At 39.9% G+C, this 26,756-nt stretch overlaps 1 protein-coding gene across 4 annotated transcripts in view; it reads left to right on the top strand.

Moving 5' to 3' along the window:
* The window catches only part of ntm (neurotrimin), an 893,017-nt gene that overhangs the window by 724,741 nt on the left and 141,520 nt on the right, over nt 1-26,756 (top strand). The window contains exon 2 of one of the 4 annotated variants that reach the window (XM_061056036.1): nt 22,656-22,746. In XM_061056036.1, the coding sequence (XP_060912019.1) occupies nt 22,656-22,746 (91 nt within the window). Of the gene's footprint in view, nt 1-22,072; nt 22,747-26,756 lie in introns of those variants that run through there. The other 3 variants (XM_061056037.1, XM_061056035.1, XM_061056039.1) reach the window with 3 other exon arrangements.

The following is a 26,756-nucleotide window of genomic DNA, read 5'->3' as shown; positions in this document are numbered from 1 at the left end:
TACAGAAGACTGTCTGGGGGATTTTGCCACACAACTTTGAACAATTTGTTTAAAAAAAAAGATACGTGTTGAATTTTTACTCAAAAAAAATCAAGAACAAATTTCCACCTCTTAAATAATTAAAAATGGACTAAACTCATGTTAAATGTGTTTTTTTGTTGAGTACTTACATTACATGTTGTATTTCCAAAAGTTATCAAAGCCAGAGAAATCCTCAATTTTTTTGATGTAACAGCCCGTGTATTTAGTGGTGGCCGCCGTGACAGAGCCGCCATGACAGACACAACATGTTTATCGTTGCCATGCTGCATAATGAAATGGGAACTTATAACTGAAAGCTGTCGTACTGTTGCTGTATGCGCTGCTGTGATACAAACGTCATGTAATTGACACTTTCACTTTCACGTTCACTTTCATTGGTGAACTTATTCTCTTCCTCAGGGTGGTTTTGCCCGTTCGTCTTGAAAGTGGTCAACTCAGATTACTTTTTAATAAGGGGTGGTGGGTGGCAGAGAGTGGCAGAGATAATCACTCCCATGAGTCCCTGATAGCCTCAACATCATCGTTTGTCATTGTTTTGATTGAGAGCCCCCTGGCAGCAGAATTGACATACTGTGCGTTTAATCAGTGGTTAAAATGCTGTGGATTACATAAAGGTGTGTGACTCTATTTCTGATAATTACAAAGAGCACATCTCTTGTATACTGTATGTTCAATAGCAGAGCTATCACTGAGAACTGGGCCCTCCTTTATCAATGTTGGCTACTTTGACAGAAAAATGTCACCGAGCCATGTGTTGCCCTTTCTCTTGTTTTGGTCTCCATTGATAACTTCTCCCAGCAATAAAACTCCACTTGCAATCTCAGAATTTAAATGTCAAGGAAGCAGGGGAGTCGTGTACAGAATCAATGTGCAAATAAGGTTACAGGTTTTAATTTGAAGGTTATTTAGTTTCAGATTGAAACACTCATTCTCCTTGTGAGTTTTCCGTTGATTTAACAGTGGATGAACACAAGTTTACTTTTGTAATATGAAAATTGGTCGTCAGTGTGTGAATATATTACAGCACTGAAGTAGGTGTTATTTCCATTAAAACAAACATGCACTACACAAAATAGAGTTCAAGCTTCAGGGTGCAGCTGATGGAATGAAATAATAATATTGAAGAATGGTAACCAATCATCAAACCTTCATCAGAAAGCTTTTTGCATTGTGGTTGGTTATTCATACAGTTCCTGCCTGGTCTGAAGTGTCTGAATCAAAGAATCTAGGTGGATGTAGTCTGTTAGTTTCTTTAGTACAGCTATAATGTGCAATTCCATCTAACCTCCGTTTATTTTCTAATGCCAGCAAGGAGCAACTTCAGTGTAAGAAAAAATGAATAAAGGGGCGCCGGTATTCTAGTGGTTAGTGCACGGATGGAGACTATAGCCCTCCAAGTAGGCGGCCCGGGGTTTGAATCAACCTGTGGCTCCTGTCCTGCATGTCATTCCTCACTTTCCTGACTCTATCCACTGTTCTGTCTCTATAAATAAAGGCATACAAAGCCCAAAAGTATAACTTTAAAAAAATAAAAAAATTATAAAAAAGATTTGTATATTTGGTCACATCTTGTTCCCTTAAAACATTTTGGTCCCTAAAGGATTAAACCTAGGCTTGAAATACTTTTCTTCAGGTATTGCCATGATATTTATATTTCTGATTTTGAGTTGCAAATTTAAAAAAACTTTGAGTTAGTTTTAGATATTTATTTTGTAAATGCCAGCTTATGTATAGAGCACCATTTAACATGGAGCAGTTAAACGTCCTTCATAGAGGTAGAAGTAAAGCATTTTCCATTGTATTGAAGGATATGACGTTGAGCAGACAAAATACATTAAAATATAAAACTCGTAAAAACACAAGATGAAAAATTAATAAAGAGTAGCTTACAGTGTTACAGTGCTCTGAAGTCACCAACTACAGAGTCATACCTTACCGACGGACACAGAGTCCCCTAATGGTCTTGCTTATTTGAAAATGATTCTAATTGACAATCCACCCCAGAATGTCTTCCCGAGGATTTAGGCTTACACTGATGCTCCATCTGTGTCCAGGAACCAGCCCTAAGCTGCCCCAGTAACCCCCCTGCAGGGGTGCTGTGGTGGTGAAATCCACCCACAGTCTTTAAACCCAAACACTTTAAGTGAGATGCTTGAATGAATGTTTCTTTTATGAGCTACAATCAGTAAAACTGAACTGTTTAGAAGTCATTAAAATTATCCGTCTAATGCACAAATCAAAATTAACTATTAAATTCATTCAGATAGCAAAAATATGTTTAGGGGGGTATTGTTGATTGTTGAAGATAGGGCAGTGGAAAGAGTTGGAAATGAGGGACAGAGAGTGGTGAATGACATGGTAAGGAGCCACAGGTTGGATTTGAACCCGGGCCATCCACTTGGAGGACCGTACATGGGGCGCGCACACACTAACCACTAGGCTACCTGTTTAGGCTCCTTCTATCTTTTGTGGTACTATCATAATGTCTTGATTTCATTCAGTGCAATACTTTGCTTCATTGCCAGAAATCTGCTCAACAAGCTCCGCATAGCATTTTCTACTGCAAGCACATGCTGATGTTAGCATGCTGGAACACACCACAGTGTCCCCAAATACACAGAGCCACTGTCAAGAAGACAAATAGTTTTGTCAATTTGTAAAGTCGTGACATAGTTTCAACAGTTTTACTTTCATTTTTTGGCAAATTATATCCTTTAAATGTTTAGAAACTTAGTTGAAAATGACCTTTTCCTTTGTCTGCCTAGTTCGGACCGGGGAATCTTCCTGTAGTACAGGGCAGGGGAAGGTCAAAGCTACAAATGCACACCCACACAAATGCACACCCACTCACACACAAACCCATACACCCACTCACACTTAGAGCCACCCACACACACACACACACACACACACACACACACACACACACACACACACACACACACACACACACACACACACACACACACACACTTGACAGTAGAGAAATACACTACACATGTGCATCCAAACTGTCCTGAGGTGTCCAGGTGACCTTCACTGCTTGACTGAGCAGGAGGATTATTTCTGGGGGTGTTCACGGGGGGCTTAAACGGTGACAGATGGCTGACGCAGCAAAAAGAGGGGGAGGGATGACAACCTTTAAATATTGTGGAGGGAGTATGACCCTCTCAACATTTACAGGAGCTGTGCTCTAGATTACAGCATGTCATAAATCTGGGGGTCTTTTTTAAGTGGCCATTTTATCTTTACATGTTTTATGCATAATTGTTCATAAAGCTCTATACGCACAGGATTACCCGGGGACCTCTGATCATTTGTGAAACAGTGGTGGGAGTCTGTGTTTATATTCCTATGCGACTTGACCGTGTCTGTAATTCCAAGGCAAACTACCCACCATATTTCAGCCAACACGGAGATCCTCTGATGATAGTTATCAAGTCTGAATCAGCATTTCATTCATTTGGGGGCTGGTGCTCTGCAGCTTCTTTCTAACCATTTGAAGATAACAGAGGCTGCGTTGATTGTAAACAAAGGTTAAGACAGCACTTCGGGTGCAAATTCAGCTGGCTCATTTTACTACACAGCATGGAGACTGAATTCCATCAGAAGAATCGGATGTTGAGGAGTGATCAGAGAGAGGAATTTTCACTGAGTGGTGCTGTCTTTGACGGTAGAAGTGGCAACAGTGGTATTGTCATTTCAAAATAATTACTAATACATTTCAATACCCAATTGTTATGACATTATTTACTCATATTTGGTTAGTTGAATTGAGCTTTTACTCTATCTTATTTCATTGTATATTAACACATGACTTTAATTTGTTGATCTTAATTCCTTCCAGTTCTACTTCACACACCTCTCCTCTCAGAATACACACTGAGCTTATCAGGTCCGCCTTCTACCACTTGCTGCATGTGTCTGATCTCTTGTCGATATTCTTTAGCTGTACATTTATAAAGTCACCCGAACAACACAACTCTCATTTTGAAATTTGTAACTCAATATTACTCTTTATTACAACAGTTGATTCGCGTGCGGATGAGACACTACTTCAAAGTGTTTGTACTGTTAGGCGAGAGCGAGGGAGATCGTTTACTCATTTATTGATTGCTGAGGGCAATCTTATACAGAATAAAATAATTGATACCTGTAACGTTTTTGCGTTATGCATGTGATGTTGTAGTTCGGTAGTGTTCTGTTTGGTCCACAAGGGGGCAGTCTTGTTTCAGGGTTGGAATACATGTTGGAAACGCGGGAAGAAAACGAGGAAGAAAAAACGAGGCTATAAGAGCCGATAGAGCAAAATGTTATATTCTCAAAAATCTGACTAAAAAAACCTTAAAACCATACTCGGCTGTGTTGAACATTATTCAGAAACTTTATAAAACCAGCAAGGTAATGGTTATGGGACACAGTGGCTCACAGTATGTGAACATTATGGAATTGTCACCTGAAAAACTGAACCTCAACGTTGGGGGGTAATTCCCAAATGACAGGAAGTTCCCAGTCAACCCTAATCCTGCGTGAATAGGGTTTATGTTTAAATGACTCTGGCAGAAATTGTTATAGCACATTTAAATGATGCCAAAATGCATGAAAAAACATGCATAACATCTTATAATAACCTTACTTATGCAACAGACTTGCACAATCCAATAAGGAATTCCAATAAATGTACGGCCCAGGGTCTCCTTTGTTGTATTTTTTTATTTTTTTATTGACATTTGACACAAACCTTTTTAGGAATTGGGGTTGTACATGGCCATTTTTGTTAAAAGTGTAATGTGTTGTCCCATATTTGTCTTCGATGACTTTACCCTGAAGCCCTACAGAAGCAAAACTGCCAGCGGAACCCATAATGACAAATTTAAAAGCATAGGTCTGCTGACAAAGCTGCTGCATTTGAGGAGTGGGTGAGAAAGTGTTATTTGTAAGCTGAAAACCAAATTCCATTGCAACATGAATACAAACCGTGGATCAACTCAAAGTGAGACAGTACTTTGTTGTTCACCCTTTGATGCAGAAGTGTGTCAAAAAATAACCTGGTGAAGTTGTTTTCTTGCACTGGTTGTGTATTTATAAGTTGTGATTAGGGATGTAACGATTCACTCAACTTACGATACAATTCACGATACGATTTGTTCACGATTTATTTTACAAAATGAGACTGAAGAAACATTTTTTTTTTGGGGGGGGGGGGGGGGGGTGGGGCATAGACACTTAAAGGAATCATGGTGTTCATGTGTTTCTTTTAATGACAGCAATCAACATAACAACTGAACAATTATTTCCTCAGAAGCTTGTTGTTGTTGTTGTTTCTGATATCTTCTCATTCATTTTTTTAATGCATCTCTTTTGCATTTTAAGAAACTGTAGATTTATGTTCCTACCCCCAAGCTTCCATAAGTGGGTCAAAAATGAATGTCATGGAAACCTTTGAGTCTTGTCCACTGTGGCCATCAGGGACATATTAACTGTAGACCACAAAGACAGTATCTAGAAGTGTCATCCTTCAGGGAGATCACTACACTGCAGGGTTCCTATAATACATGTCAGTATTATCTTCATTGGGAGCGGCAGTAGCTCGGTCTGTAGGGACTTGGGTTGGGAACCAGAGTGTCGCCGGCTCATGTCCCGATGGGGACCAAATCTGGAAATTGGTCTGGTAGCTGGAGAGGTGCCAGTTCACTTTCTGAGCACTGCCGAGGTGCCCTTGAGCAAGGTGCCCCCCCACCAGCCTAAGACACTCACTGTGAGGCAGCCCCCTCACTCTGATAACCGTCCATTAGTGCATGTCCAAAGGATGTGGTGTAGCATGTTCAACGACATAGTGTTGTGACAAGATTGTATTTCCACTTGCGGAATTAATAAAGTATAAAGTATAGTAAATAAGTATTTTTTACCTCAATTGATATAGTTAAACATTATAACATTTGTGTGTGTGTGTGTGTGTGTGTATCAACATTAATGGTGTAAAAAGTAGGCTATGTGGTATCATGAGAGATAGCTAGCACTTTCTAGCCAACTGAGGAGTAGGCTTCAGAAGCTTCTGTAAACACGGACGCTCGCCTGCAAAGAAATAATGAGAGCAAATCTCATTGGCTGAAAAGTTACACACACACACACACACACACACACACACACGAATGTTAGCATTTTTATTAGTATTAATTCAAATTTATACTATTTATAAAAAAGTTACATTCAAATGTCACAAAGCGGAGAAAAAAAAAACCCAAACATTTCATCCTCTGGTGTAGACCAAACTATAATACTGAATACAATTCAAATGAGCATAGTTAGCCTAATACCAAAAATTCATTTAAACACATTGATTCTAATACGAGTAATTGTTGACTCTCTTATGGAAGTGCGTAAGGTCTAATCACTTCTGCATTGAAGTGTGTACAAAGTAAACAAGTACTTTAATTTATAGGTACACGAATGGCTGTGAGAAGATCTTGCAGTGATAGCCATTGATTCACGAAGCATGTTGATTTAAAGGCCCTTAACCAGGATACTTCGATTTTCATTAGCCACATAATGAGCACCCGTGTCCAGCACTGATAAATAGTCAAAATGTGCAGGAGGAACCTCTGCTCTGACGTACATCACAGCACATACTATTATTTCCTGGCAGAGAATCTGGCACACCTTGCCTCTATTTCAGCACAGCCCCCTTTCTCTCCTGCAGCCTGACAGGCCTCATCAACTAACAGGCAGTGTGAGGTGGGCGTTTAATCTCAATGACCCCTCTACCATGGCACAAGATGCAGGTGACACAGCAGTCTTTAGGTGGGAGGCAACAACTGATGGGTAACCGAGAAGTGTCCAGGGCTTTCTGTGTGTGTCTGTTTTCTCTTTGTGTCTCTGTATGTGTTTGTGTGTCTACCATCATCTTGTTCCCAGTTTGTCACATGGAGCCTGCTCTTCTTTTTACAGCCAGTTTTCTCAGAGGTTTGTAGAGTTTGTCACTGCTGTTTGGATGCATGTCCCCCCCGCCACCCCACCCCCCATTTGTCACCAGTCGACCAAAAATATCTTTGCAACAGTTAAAGCTGGAGCAGAGGAGACAACTCAGAATGCTGAGCCAAGCCGCAAGCCAGGCAGAAATGATTTCATGACCTTGACCTAGAGGTGTGCAGGTGCTGCAGCCCGCAAGCTGCCACTTATTTTTTACAGTGCTTGCATCCACCTTTACCAGCTGAGTCAAAAGCGACAGATAGCAAGCTGTGCAGAGCATGTCTCAGCAGTTAGTGACAGATGGAAAAGAGATGACATTGCTGTTGCAGGGCATGAATGAGATAGCATTCTTTCAGGAGTATACGAAGTGCTGTGATGAAAATAATGTGTCACTGATAAATTCTGCATACAGAACTTTTGAGGGGAATGTTAACTATTGTTTAAGTAATAAACAACAAGAAACACTTTTATGGAAAAAAAATGGATAATTAAAAGTCACAACTTCTAATTAATTATAAATTGTAATGCAAATGAATTTGAACAAAGCTGTTCCAGGGGAGTCTTAAGACCTCACTAGCCCCTCCACCACCATCCATGCACAACAGTTAGTTTTGTCTTTTCTTCTCCTTTGTCTTTTTTAAGATAATAGAGCACTGACTGTATATACATATGGACAACACGATGTACAAAAGTGAAGCCAAAATACCTCCTGTGATGGACGCTGACATATTGCATTAGACATCATTAGCCCCGCACATATGAGGGAAGAGAGACAGCCACGCCCATTCTGTATGTAAAGGTACAATGGTGTAGTTTCCTTGCAAGAGTACAAACAGACTTTCCAAACAAAAGTAAAGATGATGTTTGGCTTTAAAAAGACAAACAGATAACTGAATCAACTTTGAGATGCAGATTATCACTTGAATTACTGCAGAATCTTATTCTCAGATGTTTGTTAGCACTCGTCTGATGCTCTCTTTGCGGTTAGAACAGGACAGAGGGCGGTGAGGAAGCGTTGAGACCATCAACTGTAAATATTAAAGGACCAAGCCTGAGATAAGAAGTATCGTTTTCAAATCAAATCGGAACCGTTTTTTTAAAAATCCCCCCCCAGTGTGTGCCAATGATGAAAATAACTAATCAGACTTATTTCGTTTTTTGTTCCAGGCTGTAAACATGTTTATTAATGCTGTAAAAACGTCTTTTTGGCCTGTTGTGTGTATGTGACCTCCTGTGTTCCTGGAGCCAGACTCAAGCGGACACTTGATAAACTGCAGGATTTTGCTCTTGTGTGTTGGCTTCATTTTTCAAGACCTGAGGTTGCCGCTTGGTTGAGACAGGAAGTGAGGGTGAAGCTGAGGGATTAAAGGGGTGTCTCTGAAGAGAGCATTGTTTTGGTCCTAAAATCTGCTCTGAAGTTTGCATCGTTAGCCTTTAAGGCAAGTTTTTCTGTGGCCGCCAACACACAGTTTTTGCATCAGGAAGTCGTCTAGCTCTTTTTATCGGCCTGTTTTGTATGGATCGCTCGTGTACTTTGAGAGTTCATAATTCCTCCTGTAACTGGACAGCAGGTTCAAGGGACGCCAGCCCAGTCTGCTGTTAATTACAGCAGAAGATAAACAATCGAATAGATCATGAGGAGGAAGGCATTAATAGCACACTGTGTTATAAGATCTGTGGTCAAGGTCAAAACACACACACAGCGCTGGCACAGCAGTATTAATCACTTCCAGCTTAGAGTGGTGCAAAAACAGGGACATTTACAAACAGTCACCATTCAACAGTTTGAACTTGATGAGTCAGTCTATCTAACAGCAAATAGGACTCCTCTACAGAGGAACCCAACTAGTGCATATATACTGTATATATATATATATATATATATATATAAAAGATACTATATAGGCCTAGCACTCTAAAACAGAGGCAAATGTATTCAAAACACCTTCAAAATAAACCCAGTTGGATATCAATTAGAATCTCCTCTTGAAGAACAATTTGTATAAAAAAAGCAGCCAGATTATTTTTCACAAAGTTCAATAACATTCCCTCTTGAATATTCATGAAAAGCCAGCCCCTGCCCAAAAAAAAGTGAAAAGTTTGTGTTGCCACGAGGCTTTGCATATTTCTGGTTAATGCATTATTACTCACGGTTAAGCTTCTCCCTCCCTTCCTGTAGGAGCGCTCGCAGAGGCTTGATTTAGTCAACAAAAAAAAAAATAAAACCACATAATAATTAGATATGTGCACCTCTCTGCCGTAAGCTGACACTTTTATAAAGCCTTACTGACAAAAAAAGCAGCATAAAATGTGTTTGTTAGAGTGCATGCACAAGGGTAGGAAAACGTGTGAGTGTGTCCCCTCGTGGAAAAAATGCATGAGATGAATAAACAAACAAGTCAACACCAGTGCCTTTAATAATAACTGTGCTGCTCTCCTGTTTATTAAGACATCAGAGTACTTTCTTCTGTCCTGTGCTGATATATCTTATATTGTCTTGAACTCTGGGAATTAGAGTTTAATGCCATCAGAGTATCTGATAAGAATTAAACCTTCAAAATGATGAGTTAATCTAGTTTAAAAATCTGATCATTTTGCTTGTAAGACCGATTCTCAAGACTGTGGATGCATGGCCGATCATATCTGGTTGACACTTGACTGGCTCATCTACCCAGCATGCATTGCTCCATCAGTTAAGTGTTGCTGTCAACTGTATGTGTGAGTTGTCTGAGTCAGAATCAGGAATGAAACATCTGCAAAGGGATACATTCTATCTGTCACTCAATTAGGGCTTTCACACATGATCAATACACCTACTGTATATATTTCCCCAAATGTTCAGGCTGAGCTGCATGTGTGAACACAAACAGACACATTTTTCAACCAAAATTTTAAGCAAAAGAAAATGTGTGAGGGTGTGATGTTTATATCCTGTGATCTCTGTGCACAAAATAAAACAAAAAAGGCTTCTTTTTATGCTTATGCGTTTTTTGTTTTGGATTTCGAAAATTTCAAAAATCAGAGAATCGAAAAAGACCAAGTACTTTGAGTTTTCTGTTGTATCTTTCATCACAAGAAGTACACTGATTTACACAAGTCTTATTATGTTTTCTGTTTGCTGGTATGATCGTCTCCTGATATTATTCTGAGTGGGATGGTTTTCCTCTTTTGTCAGGTGAAGGTTTAGAGGTCAGGAAGTCACTGCTGCGGATGATGGAGAAAGTATCGTTGGCATCAAGGCATCAATCTCTTTATTAGAAAGTAATGGTCACTCTCTCTCGGGGATGTCTAACACCTTAGGGCCACTTCGGTATTGATTGGCTGAGCTCCGCTGTGATTAAGATCTTGGCCTGCTCTCAACGAGTGCTTGGATGGGGGGGGGGTATAGGAGGCAGAGCATGAGCCTCCAGGCGCGACCGTCCTCTGATACGGTGCCAATTGGAAACGACCAGCCGGGTTTCACAGCCACATAACAATAGAGCCTCTCCCACAGCTGTTTGTTCAGTCTTAATTATTGTTTTTCTCCAAGAGCACCAAATCCTGAGTCAAGTGCTTCCTGTCCACACATCTGCAAGTGCTCCAGCACAATTACTTAGACATGCAATCACATGCAGACCACGGGGACTCGCCTCAAAAACACATTCACATTGTCATTCTTTTCTCTCCATGCCCTCTTGAGATCCAATTACACTGAGCTTAATTCTACACAGGGAGAAATGTGTGTGCTCCGCGTGTGAGTGATTCATCCCACATTTCTAATCACTGAGGGACATTTTTCAGCTTTTTTACCCGCGAGCACCGGCTTCCAAGCGACTTCCTCTCTGAGATCCTCCCGCCGTGTTGCCCTGCTGCTATAGTGATATTTCATCAACGCCCAATGACAATGACCTCATTACCCTGCTTCCCTTGTGGACAAAGAGAGTCTTAAAGATGGAGGATGACCATCTGGAAGTCATCAGGCGGGATCACGGTGCAGAGCCGGCAGAGATAACCGTTTAACTCACTGTCCAGAGCATCACCGTGATACATTTCATGCACATCTGGCCTGTGGCTCTCAACTAAAGTGTAAATTACACGGTGAAGGTGTCGCAGGCTGCAGCTTGGTTTGTCCCTGTCATTTCCTTAGCACAAACTTCAAAATGGAAGTTATTCCACTTTGCATTCCTAATTTGTCATGGCAACCAATGGCAATGTCACCTCACCTATGCATTGCTCTGCTGGCTCTATGATGATAACCTATGGTATAAATACATGCTGTTGCTATGTCTGTGAAAAAAGAATTGCTGTAGAAAGGAATATGATATTTGTTGTATATTATCATCATTGAAAGGGTTGCAGAAAAGGAGGAACATACAAAGGAAAAACATATCCAGATGTGTGAATATCAGAGCTCGGTTAAGATAGCATTTATAACAAATATCCATCATTTTCTTATGAGGGACCATATCTACAGTTAGAGTGGGAGGAACTTACACAAGAATCATTGATCTTTATCCAAGTGTATGCTTCATGAGAATCTGTTCTTTTGTGGATTGTGGATTTTGTGGATTGTTTTTTTTTGGTCAGAGGAAGTGATACGATGTCAGAATCAGAATCAGATTTATTGTCCAGGTATGCTTACACACACAAGGAATTTAACTTCAGTGAACTGTGCTCTCTTATGAACAGGTACAACATTAAATATCAACAATAAACATAATAAGAAAAGACTAATATTTACATGATTAAATATGAAAGTGGTGAATAGTGCAAAAGATGCTGAAGTAACATGATAAGTAAAATGCAGTTATGTGACAGATGAGTCAATTAAGATGTCAATTACAGTATTTACATAAATAAGTGTGCGTATATTGATCATTTAAATTAAATAATATATATATACATACATGTATATTCACAGTGACGGTTGGTTTAGAGTCATTTCACCGCGACAGGTCTGACACTCTGTGACTGTTTAGAGTTCATCAGAGTGACAGCTTGGGGGAAGAAACTGTTCTTATGGCGGGTTGTTTTTGCGTACAGTGTTCTCTTTGTGTCCGGGGTGTGAGGAGTCTGCAGTGATACTATCTGCCCGTTTCCTGGCCCGGGACTGGTATAAGTCCTGGATGGGGGGACAGGTCGACACCGATGATTTTATCTGCAGCCCTATAGTCAACATCTCAAGTCCATCTCTACTGCACAGACTGGCTTCAAATGTGCAATATGTCAGCGCCGGTCACAAGTTATTTTGGCTTCATCTTTGTACAACTGGAGGAGCATGAGGTGTATTGTCCATCTGTGTATATACAGTTTATGCTTCTGACACGTTGGGGTCTGTCCTTTAGAAAAAAATCCATAAACTGTGAAAGCAGAGGTGTGTTGACCTGACCTACAGATACACAAAAGCATATGAAAGGTCCATGAATCAATTCCTGTCATGACGCTTTACTCCTGTATTCTGAAGAGTTTGGCCAGCTCCTGCACATCCCTTTATCGCCCTATAGGCTAACTGGACTGAGTCCACACGTTCGCCCACCATAATGACTGGCCCCACAGCATCCACCTGCTCCATGCACTGGCAGATGATGGGGAGAAGTGCAACAGGCCTGGAATCTTTAATGGCTTTTATGTTAGGTGTTTTTGGAAAAATGATTCTTTGTTGTTGTTCCTTGCCCTTGGATCAAAGCTTGACTGCAGCCAATGTGCGCCAGAAGCTTCCTTGGGTGTCTCTTAGGGAGGATGGTGCTTCGGCTCCTACACTCTGAATGTGGCATTAGCGTTGCCTGTGTTGGTCGAGGTCAATCTTAACGAAGCTGGTGTTCTGCTGCTTTTGGAAAGAAAATGGGATCTGGCACTTTATTTTGAGTTCTACCTATCATGGTGTTGAGATCCTGCAATGCCTCCTCTGCAGACCCCTGATGAACCTCTCCATCTATTTCTGCCAGCTTGGTTTTTGTGCTTCTGCTTCCTTTTTTTAGTTAAAACGCCTCAAACAATGAGACGCTCAATCAAAGGAACATCTCAGCACTGACTGAGAGACAGAGCACAAGTGTTTTAGTGAACTTGAACTTGAATCATAAAAGTTTAAGCATTCTTATGTGCATGACTCTGCACTCTGAAATCTATGAAGAAACTCCTTAAAGCACCAGCTCCAATATCCCCCTTTTTTTACCATTAATGATGTAAGTCTTTTTTTTTTCTCTGTATTCTATTTTGCACATACATTCTGATTTTCTCTCTGTCTCTCTTGCTTGTATTGATTTGAAACCTTTCTTTATGACATTCTTGCAATGAGAGCACCTCTGCATACATTAATAATGAGGAATATTCAGTTATATGCAGATGATGCTAAAAGGTGTATTTCACTTGTGGTTAGCCTTACTGAGCTTCCATGATCTTGGTTCGATTGCTGCAAAACATTTTGTTTTGTTTTGCTGCTGTAGCATTCTTGTCTTTCTCCCAATTCTGCTGAACCCAAAAAAGGTTGGTTTACCCAGAGGTATAGAGTTAAACTGTGTGTAAAGTAAGTGAGTAACTGTGTTTTTCACATCATGAGACTGTCCACTCTGCTCCAGTGGAGTCATTAGAGCTCGAGCTATTTGCCCAGTGGCTACTTTAGAGGATTTGAAGCAGGAGTGTCACTAACTGCCCTCCTCCAGCTCTCCCTGTGGTACTTTGATTAAAACCACCCAATGAGGCCTGCATGGATACCATTAGTTTAGTAAGACATAATCATCACGTAGATGCGGTGTGTTTTACTCTTACTCGTTTCCCCTTGTGGTCTTTGTTTACCTCTTAACGAGTACTGACACTCTCTCTTCCTTTCAGTGGTTAAGGTACACTTCACTCTCTTTTTAGGAAGTCATTACTCAAAGATTTATTCAGTGAGAGGATATTTGATATCTGCTGGATTAAGTGCCAATGAAATGGAACTTTGAGAGTATATCTAACTGCTGTGTTGTGACTTATTTTCATCTGAAACAGGCTTGAACCAGTCACAAGACAGAAGGCGGAGCATACTGTAACACTGGGATGACCTTATTTGGGTCATTTGCTTCGACAAAGCTTTTTTAATTGGTCAAAGAAATGTGTAAATGCTCATTAGGGCAGAATATGTCATCATACATTTGATGCATTTTACACACAGAGAAAAATATTTGAAAATATACTTGGCAGATTAATGTAAATTTAACTCAGGAATGCTGGATTAAAATCTGGAAAATATATTATTAATTTCACAGGGACTTTAATGTTTAGAATTTTGCACATTACACCGTTGAGTATGAGTGATTGTTAGTGATTGAATTCACAGTTCTAATTTTCCATTGCCTTTTTTTCTGTGCGTAGGATTCCCCAGCCAAGACTAAAAATAAAAGTTTAATTGCCCTCCACACTTAGGCTGCCATGCGTGCAGATGAAACAGAGTCCCTAATTTACTGACTTGCATGGATATGTTAATCCGGCTGGAGATGGAAAGTGATTGACTGAACAGAGATGTTTGAGATGGAGAACACTCGATGCCACCCCAGGAGGCTCTCCCCTCGCTCATTCATTTACTTGACAACTTCATTCATGTGAGCTGCAGAGGGGAGCAGAGCTGCAGCAGTGGCATTTATAGTCCATGTGGAGGTGGAAGCTCTATTATGAGCTGCCGCGCTCCGAGCAAGTCGAGTGACGTGACTATAGCTTCCCCGGGAATGTGTTGCCCGCAGGCGGGATGTTCTGTATGGCATCGCATTCTCTCCCGCTCAAGATCTGGACCATAAAATAGCTGCGATGCTGTCAGGCCTGAAGCACACCCACTTCATGTAGCCTCATCACTTATTGCTCAGGGCAAGGAGGGGGAATATGCTACTCCTGAGTATCCATATCAGAGAAAAGGGCTCCAGTATCATACACAGTAAAAGTAATAAAAATGGACTCTTTTATAGTATAAAAGTAAAATGATGCTGTAAAAATGAACCACTATTAAGCGTCACTGGTTATTTAATTTTATTGTGCATTCAATGTCAACATTATAACAGCGGTAAAACACCGTCACAACACAGAGCCCTCGATTCAAATATAAACTCAACTGCACAGATTTTGCAGCCTGAGCATGCTGATATCAATTCAATTCAATTCAATTTTTTATTTGTATAGCGTCAACTCATAACAAGTGTTATCTCGAGACACTTTACAAGAAGCAGGTAAAATACTTTACTCTTTGTCTGTTAACATTACAAAAGAGCAGGTAAAAAGACCTTACTCATTGTTATGTTACAAAAAGCAGGTAAAAGACCTTACTTATTGCTATGTTACAAAGATCCGGCCTATCCATCATATCATATCATTAATGTTGATGTGATTGTGGGTATAAACATTCAGATGTATGAAAGGCTGCAGATGGGGGTATGCATGCACCTAGTCAGTGAACACTTATGTTATGCTATTTTATTGCAGCTGAGCTGCTGTGGCTCAGTAGTACAGTCGGTTATCTTTCAATCAGAAGGTTGTTGGTTTGATCCCATCTCCTGCAGTCCATACGTCCCATTGTCTTTTTGGCTCCAAATTGCTCCTGGTGGCACATCCAGTGTCATCTCAATGTGTATGAATGGGATTAGTTATCGTACAATCGGTTGTATAAGACGCAGTTTTAATACCTTTTTTCTAAAATGAAGGCAGCATCTTATAATGGTGCGACCAATATACCAGTATAAAATTCTTAGGCATTAACACATTCAGCCTGAAAATGTGACCCAGTCGTATATAGGGTTATATTGTTTTGAATCTATCTATCTATCTATCCATCCATCCATCCATCCATCCATCCATCCATCCATCTATCTATAACAAATGGCTGTTTCGCTGTGCAATGTGTGCTGGGTTACCTAGCGATGTGGACGAGGCTGGCACCACTTTTTAACAGCTTTCAGTGGCATACTGTTTAGTAAATAAACCTTGTGGAGACAGAAAAGACTCCTCAACAGACAACAAGCGGCGGGAGCCAGCACGACTTGAGCCAAATTGGTCACAGGCTGTTTGTCTGTACATTACAACTTTGAATGCTAACATAGGCTGAGAGCTCAACTACCATACCTCGTGGAAATGTGAACTCCATGTTGTGAAATCAGATGTTTTTATAAGCAGCATACAAGATGCATGTTGTCGGCTTTGCTGGATGCAATGGAAATTATCATACACGAATACAGATTAAACTTTTTGTTTTTATACAGTATGTATGTCCTATATACCGGTGTTACCTATATTCTGGATTTGCACAGTCATACTTGTGTGTTCTTTACAAAGCTTCCTCTGCCATCACTGTGTGAATGTTGTGTGAATGTAATAGATAGTGTAAACCTGCTTTGAGAGGTCAGAAGACTAGAAAAGCACTATTAGGGTTCAGTCCATTAAGCATTTAACCGTTCTTTTTGTGAGCATGGCCGGTTTTCTACAATTGCAAAAAATCAATATAACCTGTAACATTTCTTTAAGGAGTTAAGGGTCGAGGGACAAGAGGAAGAGGGGACTAGAGGATGAACCTTTTGCTGCATTTTCTTCCTACTTTTGTATGTTGCTTCTTCCACCTTTAGATGAAAAATTATGTTCCCAAAGAAGATGCCTCTGCTTACATCGGCAAATAATCATTCAAATATACCAGGGAACAAAGAGAGAACCAAACTCAGACTCATTCAACTATTTATTTTGAAAATGAACCCATGGACATCCTTTGGATGCAAGACCTGCCTACTGGTACCAAAGATGGTGCACATTTAGTCAAAAATAGAATTGTAAGCCTACAAATATTCTAACCTACACACACAATGGCTTCATTTTTAATTTAGTGCATTGTACTGTTCACACATCCAGTCTTTGCCCAGATGAAACTGAATCCCTCTGAAGCCCTGACAGTCAGCCAGTGAATGCACATGTTCAACATGTATGTTTGTCAGAGTGTCTCCTCTGTGCAGCTCTGCTCTCCTGCAGACGATCTTAACACAAGCAGCTCCTTCTCTACTGTGAAACTGATCTTTGTTTCTTTATTATCTGTAGTGACTATCTTATGTCCGAATTTTAACCATATCTTAAGTCACTTGCATAGGTGTTCTGGAAAGGTCTAAATGCATACAAAATCAACAAATGTCCAAAATGAAATTGCTTTGTGAACTTCCCATGTATTATATTTAGTGATTTATGAAGCAGACAAACCGTGATAATGATATAATGCCGAGATTATAAATGTTAGCTGTCGTTTGTTTTACGTTATGTCGCTTTACGGTAAGAACCATATGTTCCCACCACCTGTGCCACCATTTCCTGTTCACACTTGACCTATGAACACTTAAAGGGGACATATTATGAAAAATCCACTTTGACAGTGTTTTTGAACATATATTTGTGTAACCTGAGTGTCTACTGACCCACAAAATGTGAAATAAACCCATCCAGTCCTTTGTTTGTGGTCTGCATAAGTCTTACAACACAGAGAGAAATGCTCCGTTTCTAATGTGCTCTCTTTGTGATGTCACAGTGGGATTCTGATAAAAAAAAATACCCTCCCCCTCCCCTGATATCTCCACCCATGGACTCCACCCCCAGCCTAGAACAAAACTTTTGCGCAGGTCCGCCATTTTTATTCTCGCTAGCGAATCAATTTTGTCTACCGGGAAAACTCAGGGGGGGGGGTCATTTCATTTTAAGAGACACACACACCAAAACAGAGCGTTCTGAGAGAGCTGGTTTATACAGGGTCACAAACCTCCTCTGGTGCTTGATTCATGTTATATTTTGACCAAAGCACAGCACAGATGTTTCATTTAGACCACATGGGACTGTTTGAAAAGGTGGAGAAGGGGGATCATATGTCCTCTTTAACCATACCACCATACCACCATACCATTTCACCCACACTATCAACTATCACCACTTAGTGTCCAAATTAATTAAATAAATAAACATATAAACCAAAACCATTGAAATACAATACATAAATACACACACAGCTCCTACAGTATCATTTTCCACAGTTTATAAAGACTTTTCCTTCATTGCTTCTCAAAACAACATAAAAAAAAATAACAGTTAAAATCACTTTTTTTTGTATAAATGCACATGCACAGCTGAGGTAGAGTAATGAGAGTAAATGTAATGTAGATGTTATCCACAGAATACCGCTGCAAACTAAATGTGACATGATTTCACATTTCCACTCTGCAGTTTAGAGAAGATGACTGCAGATGGAGAAATGAGCTCTATAGGCTTTGAAGTGGGAAAAGCCTTGAATACCATCCAGTAATGACTGCAGGTTGTCCTATTCAGATTTTTTTTTTTTCTAAATGGATTTTGACATTTATTGGCCAGGCAGAGCTTCTTGAGGCCTTTCAAACACAAATGCAAATGACTAACCCACAGCCTTGGGAGTCAAACTAATTAAAACTTATTATCATTCCCAACGTGAGGATCATTCGAGCAGAAGATGATGAAACCTGGGCTTAAAGGAAAGTGTATTTCAGATTATAATGGCAGCCAAATGGACAGAAATGTGCAAATTATAAAAAAAATGGTATAGCTCAAAAATGTCATCAAGTATTTTCAGCAGTAAAATGTTTTGGATTTTAAGAGAAAAATTCGGCAAGGAAAAACATTTGTTCATGAAAAGCATCAGTGAGTGATGGGATAATATGAGCGGGAGTACTTACAGATGTAAGCACAGGACTGACTTAATACATGCTGGGGGTTTATCAGCTCGGTGGTCAAATGTCAGATGAGGCTTCATAGTTATGCTAATTAAAATCAATTTGGTGATAATAAGTGAAAGGAGCCTCTCATACCCTTCCATATTTTCTTGTGTATCAAGTTGGGCGACTAGAAATGCAGATAATAAGCGTAGCCAGTTTACCATTATCGTCTTGAATTAAATTTCATTGTAACAGAATATTTTAGATTGCATGTGCATCTGCTGCTTTGGGAAAGCTTGTGAGGAGTTCTGAGTTTCAGTAAATATATGTTTCTAGTCACTAAAAGCAACACAGTAAGCGGAAAACTGCTGTAAATTTACCCATTTATGATTGTATCTGAAAGCACAGTTTTGCAAAATGCAACATTTGTGTTTCAAAGATGATGTATAATTTAATACTCGACCTCACTTCTCTTACGCATTACTTAAGTTCTGCAACAACAACCACTTCTCTGTCTCTCTGCTTTCCCAGCAACATTTTTATAGCAGCTTACAGCGTTTAAGAGTGTTTCTTTTTTTTTTTTTGTGGTTAACATTTCCAGAAGAAGACATAAGAGCGGATACTTTCAAAGGCGTTCACAGGCAAGGAACACATCAACAACAAATTATTTGTATTCATTATGTTTGAATTGATTTCTCTGGACTTTTGTTGCTAATCTTCTTGCTAATCATTTTGAGACAACTTCTTTGGAATCCGTTGTAGCGCCCGGGCTTGACGAAAACACTCAATGAGAGAGAGAGAGGGACTGAGAGAAACAAAGAGAGCGAGAGAGAGAGAAGGAGAAAAGGGTGGGAAGGGAATGGGGGGTGCAGAATGTGAAAGCAAAGGGGGAGGAGAAGGTTAGGTGTGAATTTATGCTGGAAGAGGCATGATGGAGGTGTAGTCTTGCTCCTGAAACTTTGTTATAAGTCATCACTTATTAAAAAACTGAGTAACACACCCTGGATAGATTTTCTAATCTGACTCTACTGAGTCTAACAAAAGGAATCATAGAAAGTGTGTTTTAATCAACTTTTTAGGTCAATTCTGAGCCATGAACTTTACATAAAGGGAACTCATATATTATTCCTGAACACAAGTCTGTCAGCAGAATGGTTGCATGACTTACAAATAAAGACCATGTTGCTACACAATGCAAAGAAGTAAAATATACATGAATCTAACAGAAACAAAGCTGTAGCTGCAGAGTGCAGGAAGGACAGCACTGAATGAGTGCATACATTTATAGGCTTAACATATCCTATCTATCATTGGGGCATGAGTAACTGTGACTATAATCCTGTTTGTGTATCAAGTGGCAACCTCTGGTGTTTTAAAAATGAAATAAATGTGGAAGTGCTCAAAATTGCAATACCCTGAATGTCCACTTGAGGCTGGCTCAGAAAGCCAATATAAACACATTAACAGCCTGGTAAAAAAAATAGGCTAATTTATTAATTGGTACACACTGTCATATAACACATCTGTTTTGATTGATGTGTTTTTTGTTTCCTGTGGGGTACTGTTTACTTGGGGTACAGATGACTTTACCCTAATTGTTTGTTCTTAAGTTATATTTTTGGATCTTTTTGACTTTATCGAATGGGACAGCTGAAGAGAGATAGGACATGTTGGGAGGAGAGAGTGGGGGGATGACATGCAGCAAAGTGCCGAGGTCAGATTGGAACACATGGCCGCTGCATTCACGACTATATCCTCCTTACGCGACATAACCGCTAGGCTATCAGCGCCTCCATCCCTAAGTGGTTGTTAAAAGGCAATCAGAGAAATCAAGCAATGAGAGAACCAGGGAGCCTGCTGCAGCTTGCATTCTGCAAACAACCAACAGATAGAAAAAGGGGAGTTTGATTACAGTACAAATAAAGAAAACTCAGCTTGTGTCTTCAGACTGAAAATGAATGAAATAGTGATAGAAAAAAAGTGAAAGCAACGTTTGTGTAAACAAGGGAGCCAATGTCAGCCACACAGGACTTATTCATACAAACATCTTGTCATATTTACTGTTACATGATGCCGAATCATAAAATGGAGATTTAAAAAAACAAATAATATATAAAATGTCAGCATCCCAAACAACAATACAACTCGAGCTGTCTCTCTATTACTTTGCTGCTTGGATTGTATTGCTACTTACCGTAAAGAAGCTAATAAAGTCATGGTCTGTTAGGATTACCATCATACAGTGATGTGATAAAATTGTCCATCTGTGGTACCATGTCTGTGCTAGTTGCTTGTACAATACATGTGTTAAAGCGTACATATACAGTATATAGTAAAAATTAACACAGAAAAATACTGGACCACAGATGTCTTGAAAAGCCTCTGTAATAACTAATATTAAGGTAAAGCTATTGGAGTCTTCAGTTGGTTATGAAAAAGACTGTAATAAATACTGACGCCTCCATATGACCAAATACAAAGAAGAACATCAGGTTGAATACTGATTATTTCTGCATAAATAGTTTTTTAAAATGCATGTAAACGCTGCTGCAGGGTAGAAGTCATATGAGGAGGTGAACAGCATGCTGCCAAAACACCTTTCTTTGCTCAACTTTATATGGCAAAAATCCACAATGAGTAATATGTTAGACTTTTAAAAGACACCATTAACACAATCAAAAATGTTTTGTATCTTTAATCACTTCAGAGTTCAATATTTATGTTGGTTTATTCAGGATCATTTCTCCATTGCCTCAGAGTTCTTGAATACAGGCTGACAATAAGGCAAACATTATGCACACAGATTAGTTTGCAGCCCCATAGATGCTTCTGAACAATTGTCTTAAGTTCTTAGTTCTGCTTTCTCGACCTTTTAATGATCATTACACATTTGCAACAATATTTCTCATTGCATAGTACGAGACAGATAATAACAAAATGTATTGTTCATGGTATCTGATGATAACATGTCTGCACTCTGCTTTTGCACTTTGTCAGCTTTGTTCACTGTATCTCTGATGACTGCAATTTCACATTAACAGCTCTCTATAATGTAATTGCACATTACAACTGTGATCACCGTACTGCACATTTTACACCTATCCCAAAGACAAAAGTTTATATTTCAGCTACATGGTTGAGTTTTAATGGACTTTAGTTTCAGTCAGATTGACTTTATTGGAGAATGTATATCTTTATTTGCTATTGCAACACCACAAGTTTGATCCAAGTTTGGGATCAATAAAGTCAAGTGATAGATAATGAGTAATTTCTTTTCCACTGTAGGCTCAAATGAAAGCACTTTAAAGACTCATTTCCGTGAACTAAATTATTAATATTAAGTTTTTCCTTTCTTTGTGAGGGTTTAAAAAGGATCAACTTGCCCTCACCGCCTCCCTTACAGTCCGTCTCTGACGCGTCCACGCGGAGAGCGCTCACAATATAAAGCACCTGCAGACACGCAACTCATTGACAGCTGATGCAAATCAAAAAGTGCGCGTCTTCTTTCTTTTTATATTGGGCTTTACCTACATGGTGTTCGTACTGTAGGCTGTTCAGATAAGCACGTTAAGCACTTATCTGGAGGATTTCTTGCTTCTTGTTTATGTTCCACAAACTTCGGGGAGCAGTAGAGACACCAGCAGCCACCGTCAGACACGCGGGACTATTTTTTTCTTCTCGTTATTGAAAACAGTAAACAGTGGAGGTTTTACAGTGCAGGAGACAGGCGGACAGGGTCGACTGTCTCCCCTCCCCTGCGCACCGCGCCACTATACCTGGCGAGAAGATTTGGATTAAGACTAATGAACTGGGGGGTAAATAATCTCCACGGGACGGTTCACTGGACACAACACGACTCATTGTCTCGCTCTGGGATTCTTTTGTGCACCTTTTTAAAAAAAATATTTTAACGGCTGAAGACGATGTCTGTTCGGGGACACTTTGTGGCTTTTTTCAAATGCACAGTTATTCTCTCTCTGAGGATGTTGCTTATTGTGCCTGCAGGGTTGCCTGTCCGCAGCCAAGGGGATTCTCAATCCGACAACGAAGTGATGGACAATATCACCGTCCGACAAGGAGAGGACGTCTACCTCAGGTGAGTTGATTTTTTTCTTAAACATTCTCCTGCTCCCGCTGCTGTTTCTGTTTTTTTTATTTATTCCCTGCAGGTTTGAAGTATTGGGGGGGGGGGGAACAGAAACATGACTGAAGTGTGCTGTCTGTTTGTATCACGCTCCCGCCGTTGAAAAAAAAAGGGGGGGGGGGGGGGATTTCAGAGGATTAGTAGCTGGAAAACACTCAAACCAGAAGCGATACTCTGCTAATCTGTAGCAGCTGTTAACCACAGATTTAGCGGTTTTAATTGTTGTGTGACGGTGCAGAACGTAAGGTAGAGGCAAAAAAAAGTGTGTTTCGAGTACTGTTTTTGCTCTCTCCCTCTCTTTCTGCTGAGGGCTGAGACATTGTGTTAGAGGTGGAAAAACAGAAATAAACAACATCTTCAATAAAAGCGCAGTGTATATTGTGCGCGCAGAAAACGGATTGAGCCGTTATTCCTGAAGACAGGAGATTGTCTGCGCTGACCTTTCCCCTCCTCTGCGCCCTCAGAGGCTTACTGGAAACAGGGGGGATTTGTGTTGCTTTCAAGTGCAGTGGGAACGTCCTGTATGACATAAGCAGTAATCACAGTGGCTAAAGGAAGGGATTTTCTTTGATGGCACAGTTGACATGTCCTGTGTGGGAGGCAGAGGGCACGGGGAGCATTGTTAGCAGGGGATTCTCATTGTTCAGGAGTTAACAGTGTGAGTTAGTTTGAAAGGAGTGAGCGTCTGGTACAGGCCATCTCCATGACACCTTGTCTGACATTGTGTCCAGTAATGTCCAGTATTTTCACTTGATGGATTTGAGGTTTTAGGGGTCACAATGTCCTACCAGAGCTTTTCAAAATCTCATGGTCAAATTCTTATTTAATGTTGTTTGTAAGGTTGTCAAAACTTGTTTAAAAAAATCCATACAATCTCAGTATTGTTATGATAAAGTATAAAAACCTCTGGTCTTCAGTATTTTAACCAAAAGCACCCACAAGAGAAAGAGAGAGCACTGTTGAAATTGTTCAAATACAATGGCAACGTTGCAATTGCCAATTTCAACATGTGTGCAGGAGTTTGCTTGCAATTTTTGTTCATTAAGAACATAAATTACTCAATGTCGGGTACCCAAGAGTTTTATTTTTGTTACTGTGGTACAGTACCCTTTCAGGTATGAATATTTTTTGTTTTTGTTTTTTAGCTTCATAAATCTGGTATTGTGACAACTACAGTTTAAAACTAACTTTCTTCAGCTGAGTAACATTTCCTTGTGAGGGATTTGGTGGCCGTGCACAAAATATGATAGATTCCTGTGAGGACTTTGGTTTTTGTAATTTTTTGCGAACTATGTGGTACGTCTTTTCTTCCAGTACTCATTAGGTACAGTAGGTGAAGCAGCCGCTACAGACATCTGGACCCTATTACAAGTTGACCATCTAGCACACGCTTTAAATTCACAAGCCTTTTCAACCCATGTGTCTGTATGAGTTGGCACTCACCAACAAGATGAAAGCAAAGCATGACCACAGGATGTGTGAATCAATTACCACATGTAGGTAGTCATTTTTTTTTTTTTAAAGATTTATTTTTGGGCTTTTTGTGCCTTTATTGGAGAGAAAGGACAGTGGATAGAGTCTGAAATCAGAGAGAGAGAGAGAGAGTGGGGAATGACATGCGGTAAAGAAGGACAAATTTGAACCTGGGCCAACTTCTTGGAGGACTAATCGTCTCATTGCGCACCTACCGAGTGCCAACAGTTCGAGGCATTACAGTTCACTTTATAGAAATAGTCAGTCTTGTTGCTGAATGTCTTGTTGCAGCCTAACTTTTGTTTGGCAACATACATGTTTACTCATAGGTGTTAAATCTTCAGATATCATTAATGAGATTCAGACACTTCATCTCTGGTTGAGCTGACTTTACAACTTACAACCCTCACACCAGGGCCACCCATAAAGGGGAAAGCTTTCTGTGACCCAGTTGCATGGGAATGGTCCATGGAGGTTAGCACAAACTTGGTCCAATCTTATTTTACACCTAACCATTACCTCTTAAAACAACAAACACACACATGTTATTTACTGTTGCTCCAGTAAAACTTAAGCCCCCCCTCTTCTTAAAATGATATGAGCCTTTTTTTCTATTTTGTAATGTTACCGGTGTAAGTGGGCCCAGAGGGAGCTTATGTTAACCAGGAGGCTAGCGCTATACTTCTGATTGAATACCTTGATTTAAATCATATCCTCAGAGAGACCATTCACTGGACCTTTCAGGGGCCAAGCCATTTCTGCCGTTGGGCCTGCCTCACACTGCCTCCTAGTATTCTGAAGATAGAGAAGAAAAACTCTTCAAAGCTGCCTTCTCACACGGAGCCTCATTAAACATTATTTCTAGCCAGATGCTCTCAATAATTAGGGTTTAATTCTCCAATTTAGCTTTTGACTTTAAGGCCGTGCCATTCAGTTTTTATATTAAAAATTTCAGAAATTATATGCCATGTAACACATTTAATACCACCTGTATGTTTTCTTTTTGTACTATTGGTATTCCAATATTCAGAGATGAATGTATACTCTTTAATTTGTTTTACTCTGAGGGACAGTGAGTGAACATAATATATATCCCTGTAACATTCAAAATAACAGAGATCAAACAAACCAACAATCAAACAACAGGTTTTACAACAATAACTATGATGTAAATCATGCCAAACAGAACAGAGACAGGGCAGTGATAAAACAGAATATTTAAATATTCTGTTTGGATGTCCTAACTGAAGCCGTATTTTCTAATTGAGACAAGTGGGATATACTGACATTATACTGTATTAGAAAGACTGCTTTCAATATCTACTACAATGATCTATTCAATTACATTTAGCAGATGTTTTTTTTTCCAAAGAGACGTAAATTTTAGTGCAGCACAAACAAGGACCTCAAAAGGAGGAAAACAACGTCAGTAAGTGCCAACAAACGGCTTCAAGTCCGATCAGACACAGGGGCTGACAGGCAGAGCACAGAGGCAATGAAGAGAAGGGACGGGAAGTACATTGTATTTTCATCATCAACAACAGCTACATCAACTTGATATCATCCTCATCATGAATATTCAACATTAACAACATCCTAATATGATTATCATACCATCAGCAGTTGCATCAATATCATTCAGTGAGTAGGTGTTGTATGTGTAATACAGCGAGAATGTCTCAGGTTGGCTGTTATTGTGCATCACACAACCTGTAGCTGCTAACATTCAGCCCTGAACTAACCAAGGGTCAGGCAGTTTGAATGGCTGAGGTTAACCACAGCATGCACAGCTGCATATATCAGTACAATATTCATTTTGAATAGCCATGTAAACAGTTTAGTAGGACTGTTATCTGCACATATCATTGGACGTGGAGTTTTAAAGATATTGAGGGGAGACTAGGGGGGCACTCACACTAAGCAATGCAATGTTTTTGTTTTTTTTAACAGTATTGCTTTGTACAGCACTTTGATTTAAAGTGCTTTATAAATACATTTATTATTATTATTACATTAATCCGTAACATGCCCAAGCACGCTTCACCCCTAAAGTCCAGTTCGTTTAACTAGTGTGAGTGCTCAGGAAGAGGTGTGCTACCACAGAGTCAGTAACGTAGCTGTCATGTTCTCTGTGTTGTTCTCCGATGTGTGGACGCAGACTCTACATCGACATCGCGTCCCTTTGATGTTTTTTTATGTTGTTTTTTTCCAACTCCGCCTGTCTTGTAAAGTAAGCACTCTTCATAATTACGTAAAGACATTCATGTGTTGTATTAGGACGTTATGTACAAGAGTTTACCATGCTCAGGCCTGGTTAGCCCCGGAGCAGTGTGAGTGCAGGCCAGCGGGGGAATGGGGAGGAAAATGTTAGAAAATGCTGGTGTGAGTGTGCCCTTCAGAGCTTAAAGAGGAAGTGACCTGGAGGTGTTTACCAGGAGGAGGAGGAGAGTCAAACTTTTGGGATTAAAAGTTGATTTATCTCCACTCTC

This window comes from Labrus mixtus, chromosome 14 (genome assembly GCF_963584025.1).
Source record: "Labrus mixtus chromosome 14, fLabMix1.1, whole genome shotgun sequence".
NCBI lineage: Eukaryota > Metazoa > Chordata > Actinopteri > Labriformes > Labridae > Labrus > Labrus mixtus.
The sequence above is the reverse complement of the archived record's forward strand: the minus strand, read 5'-3'. Positions and strand labels throughout refer to the sequence as shown.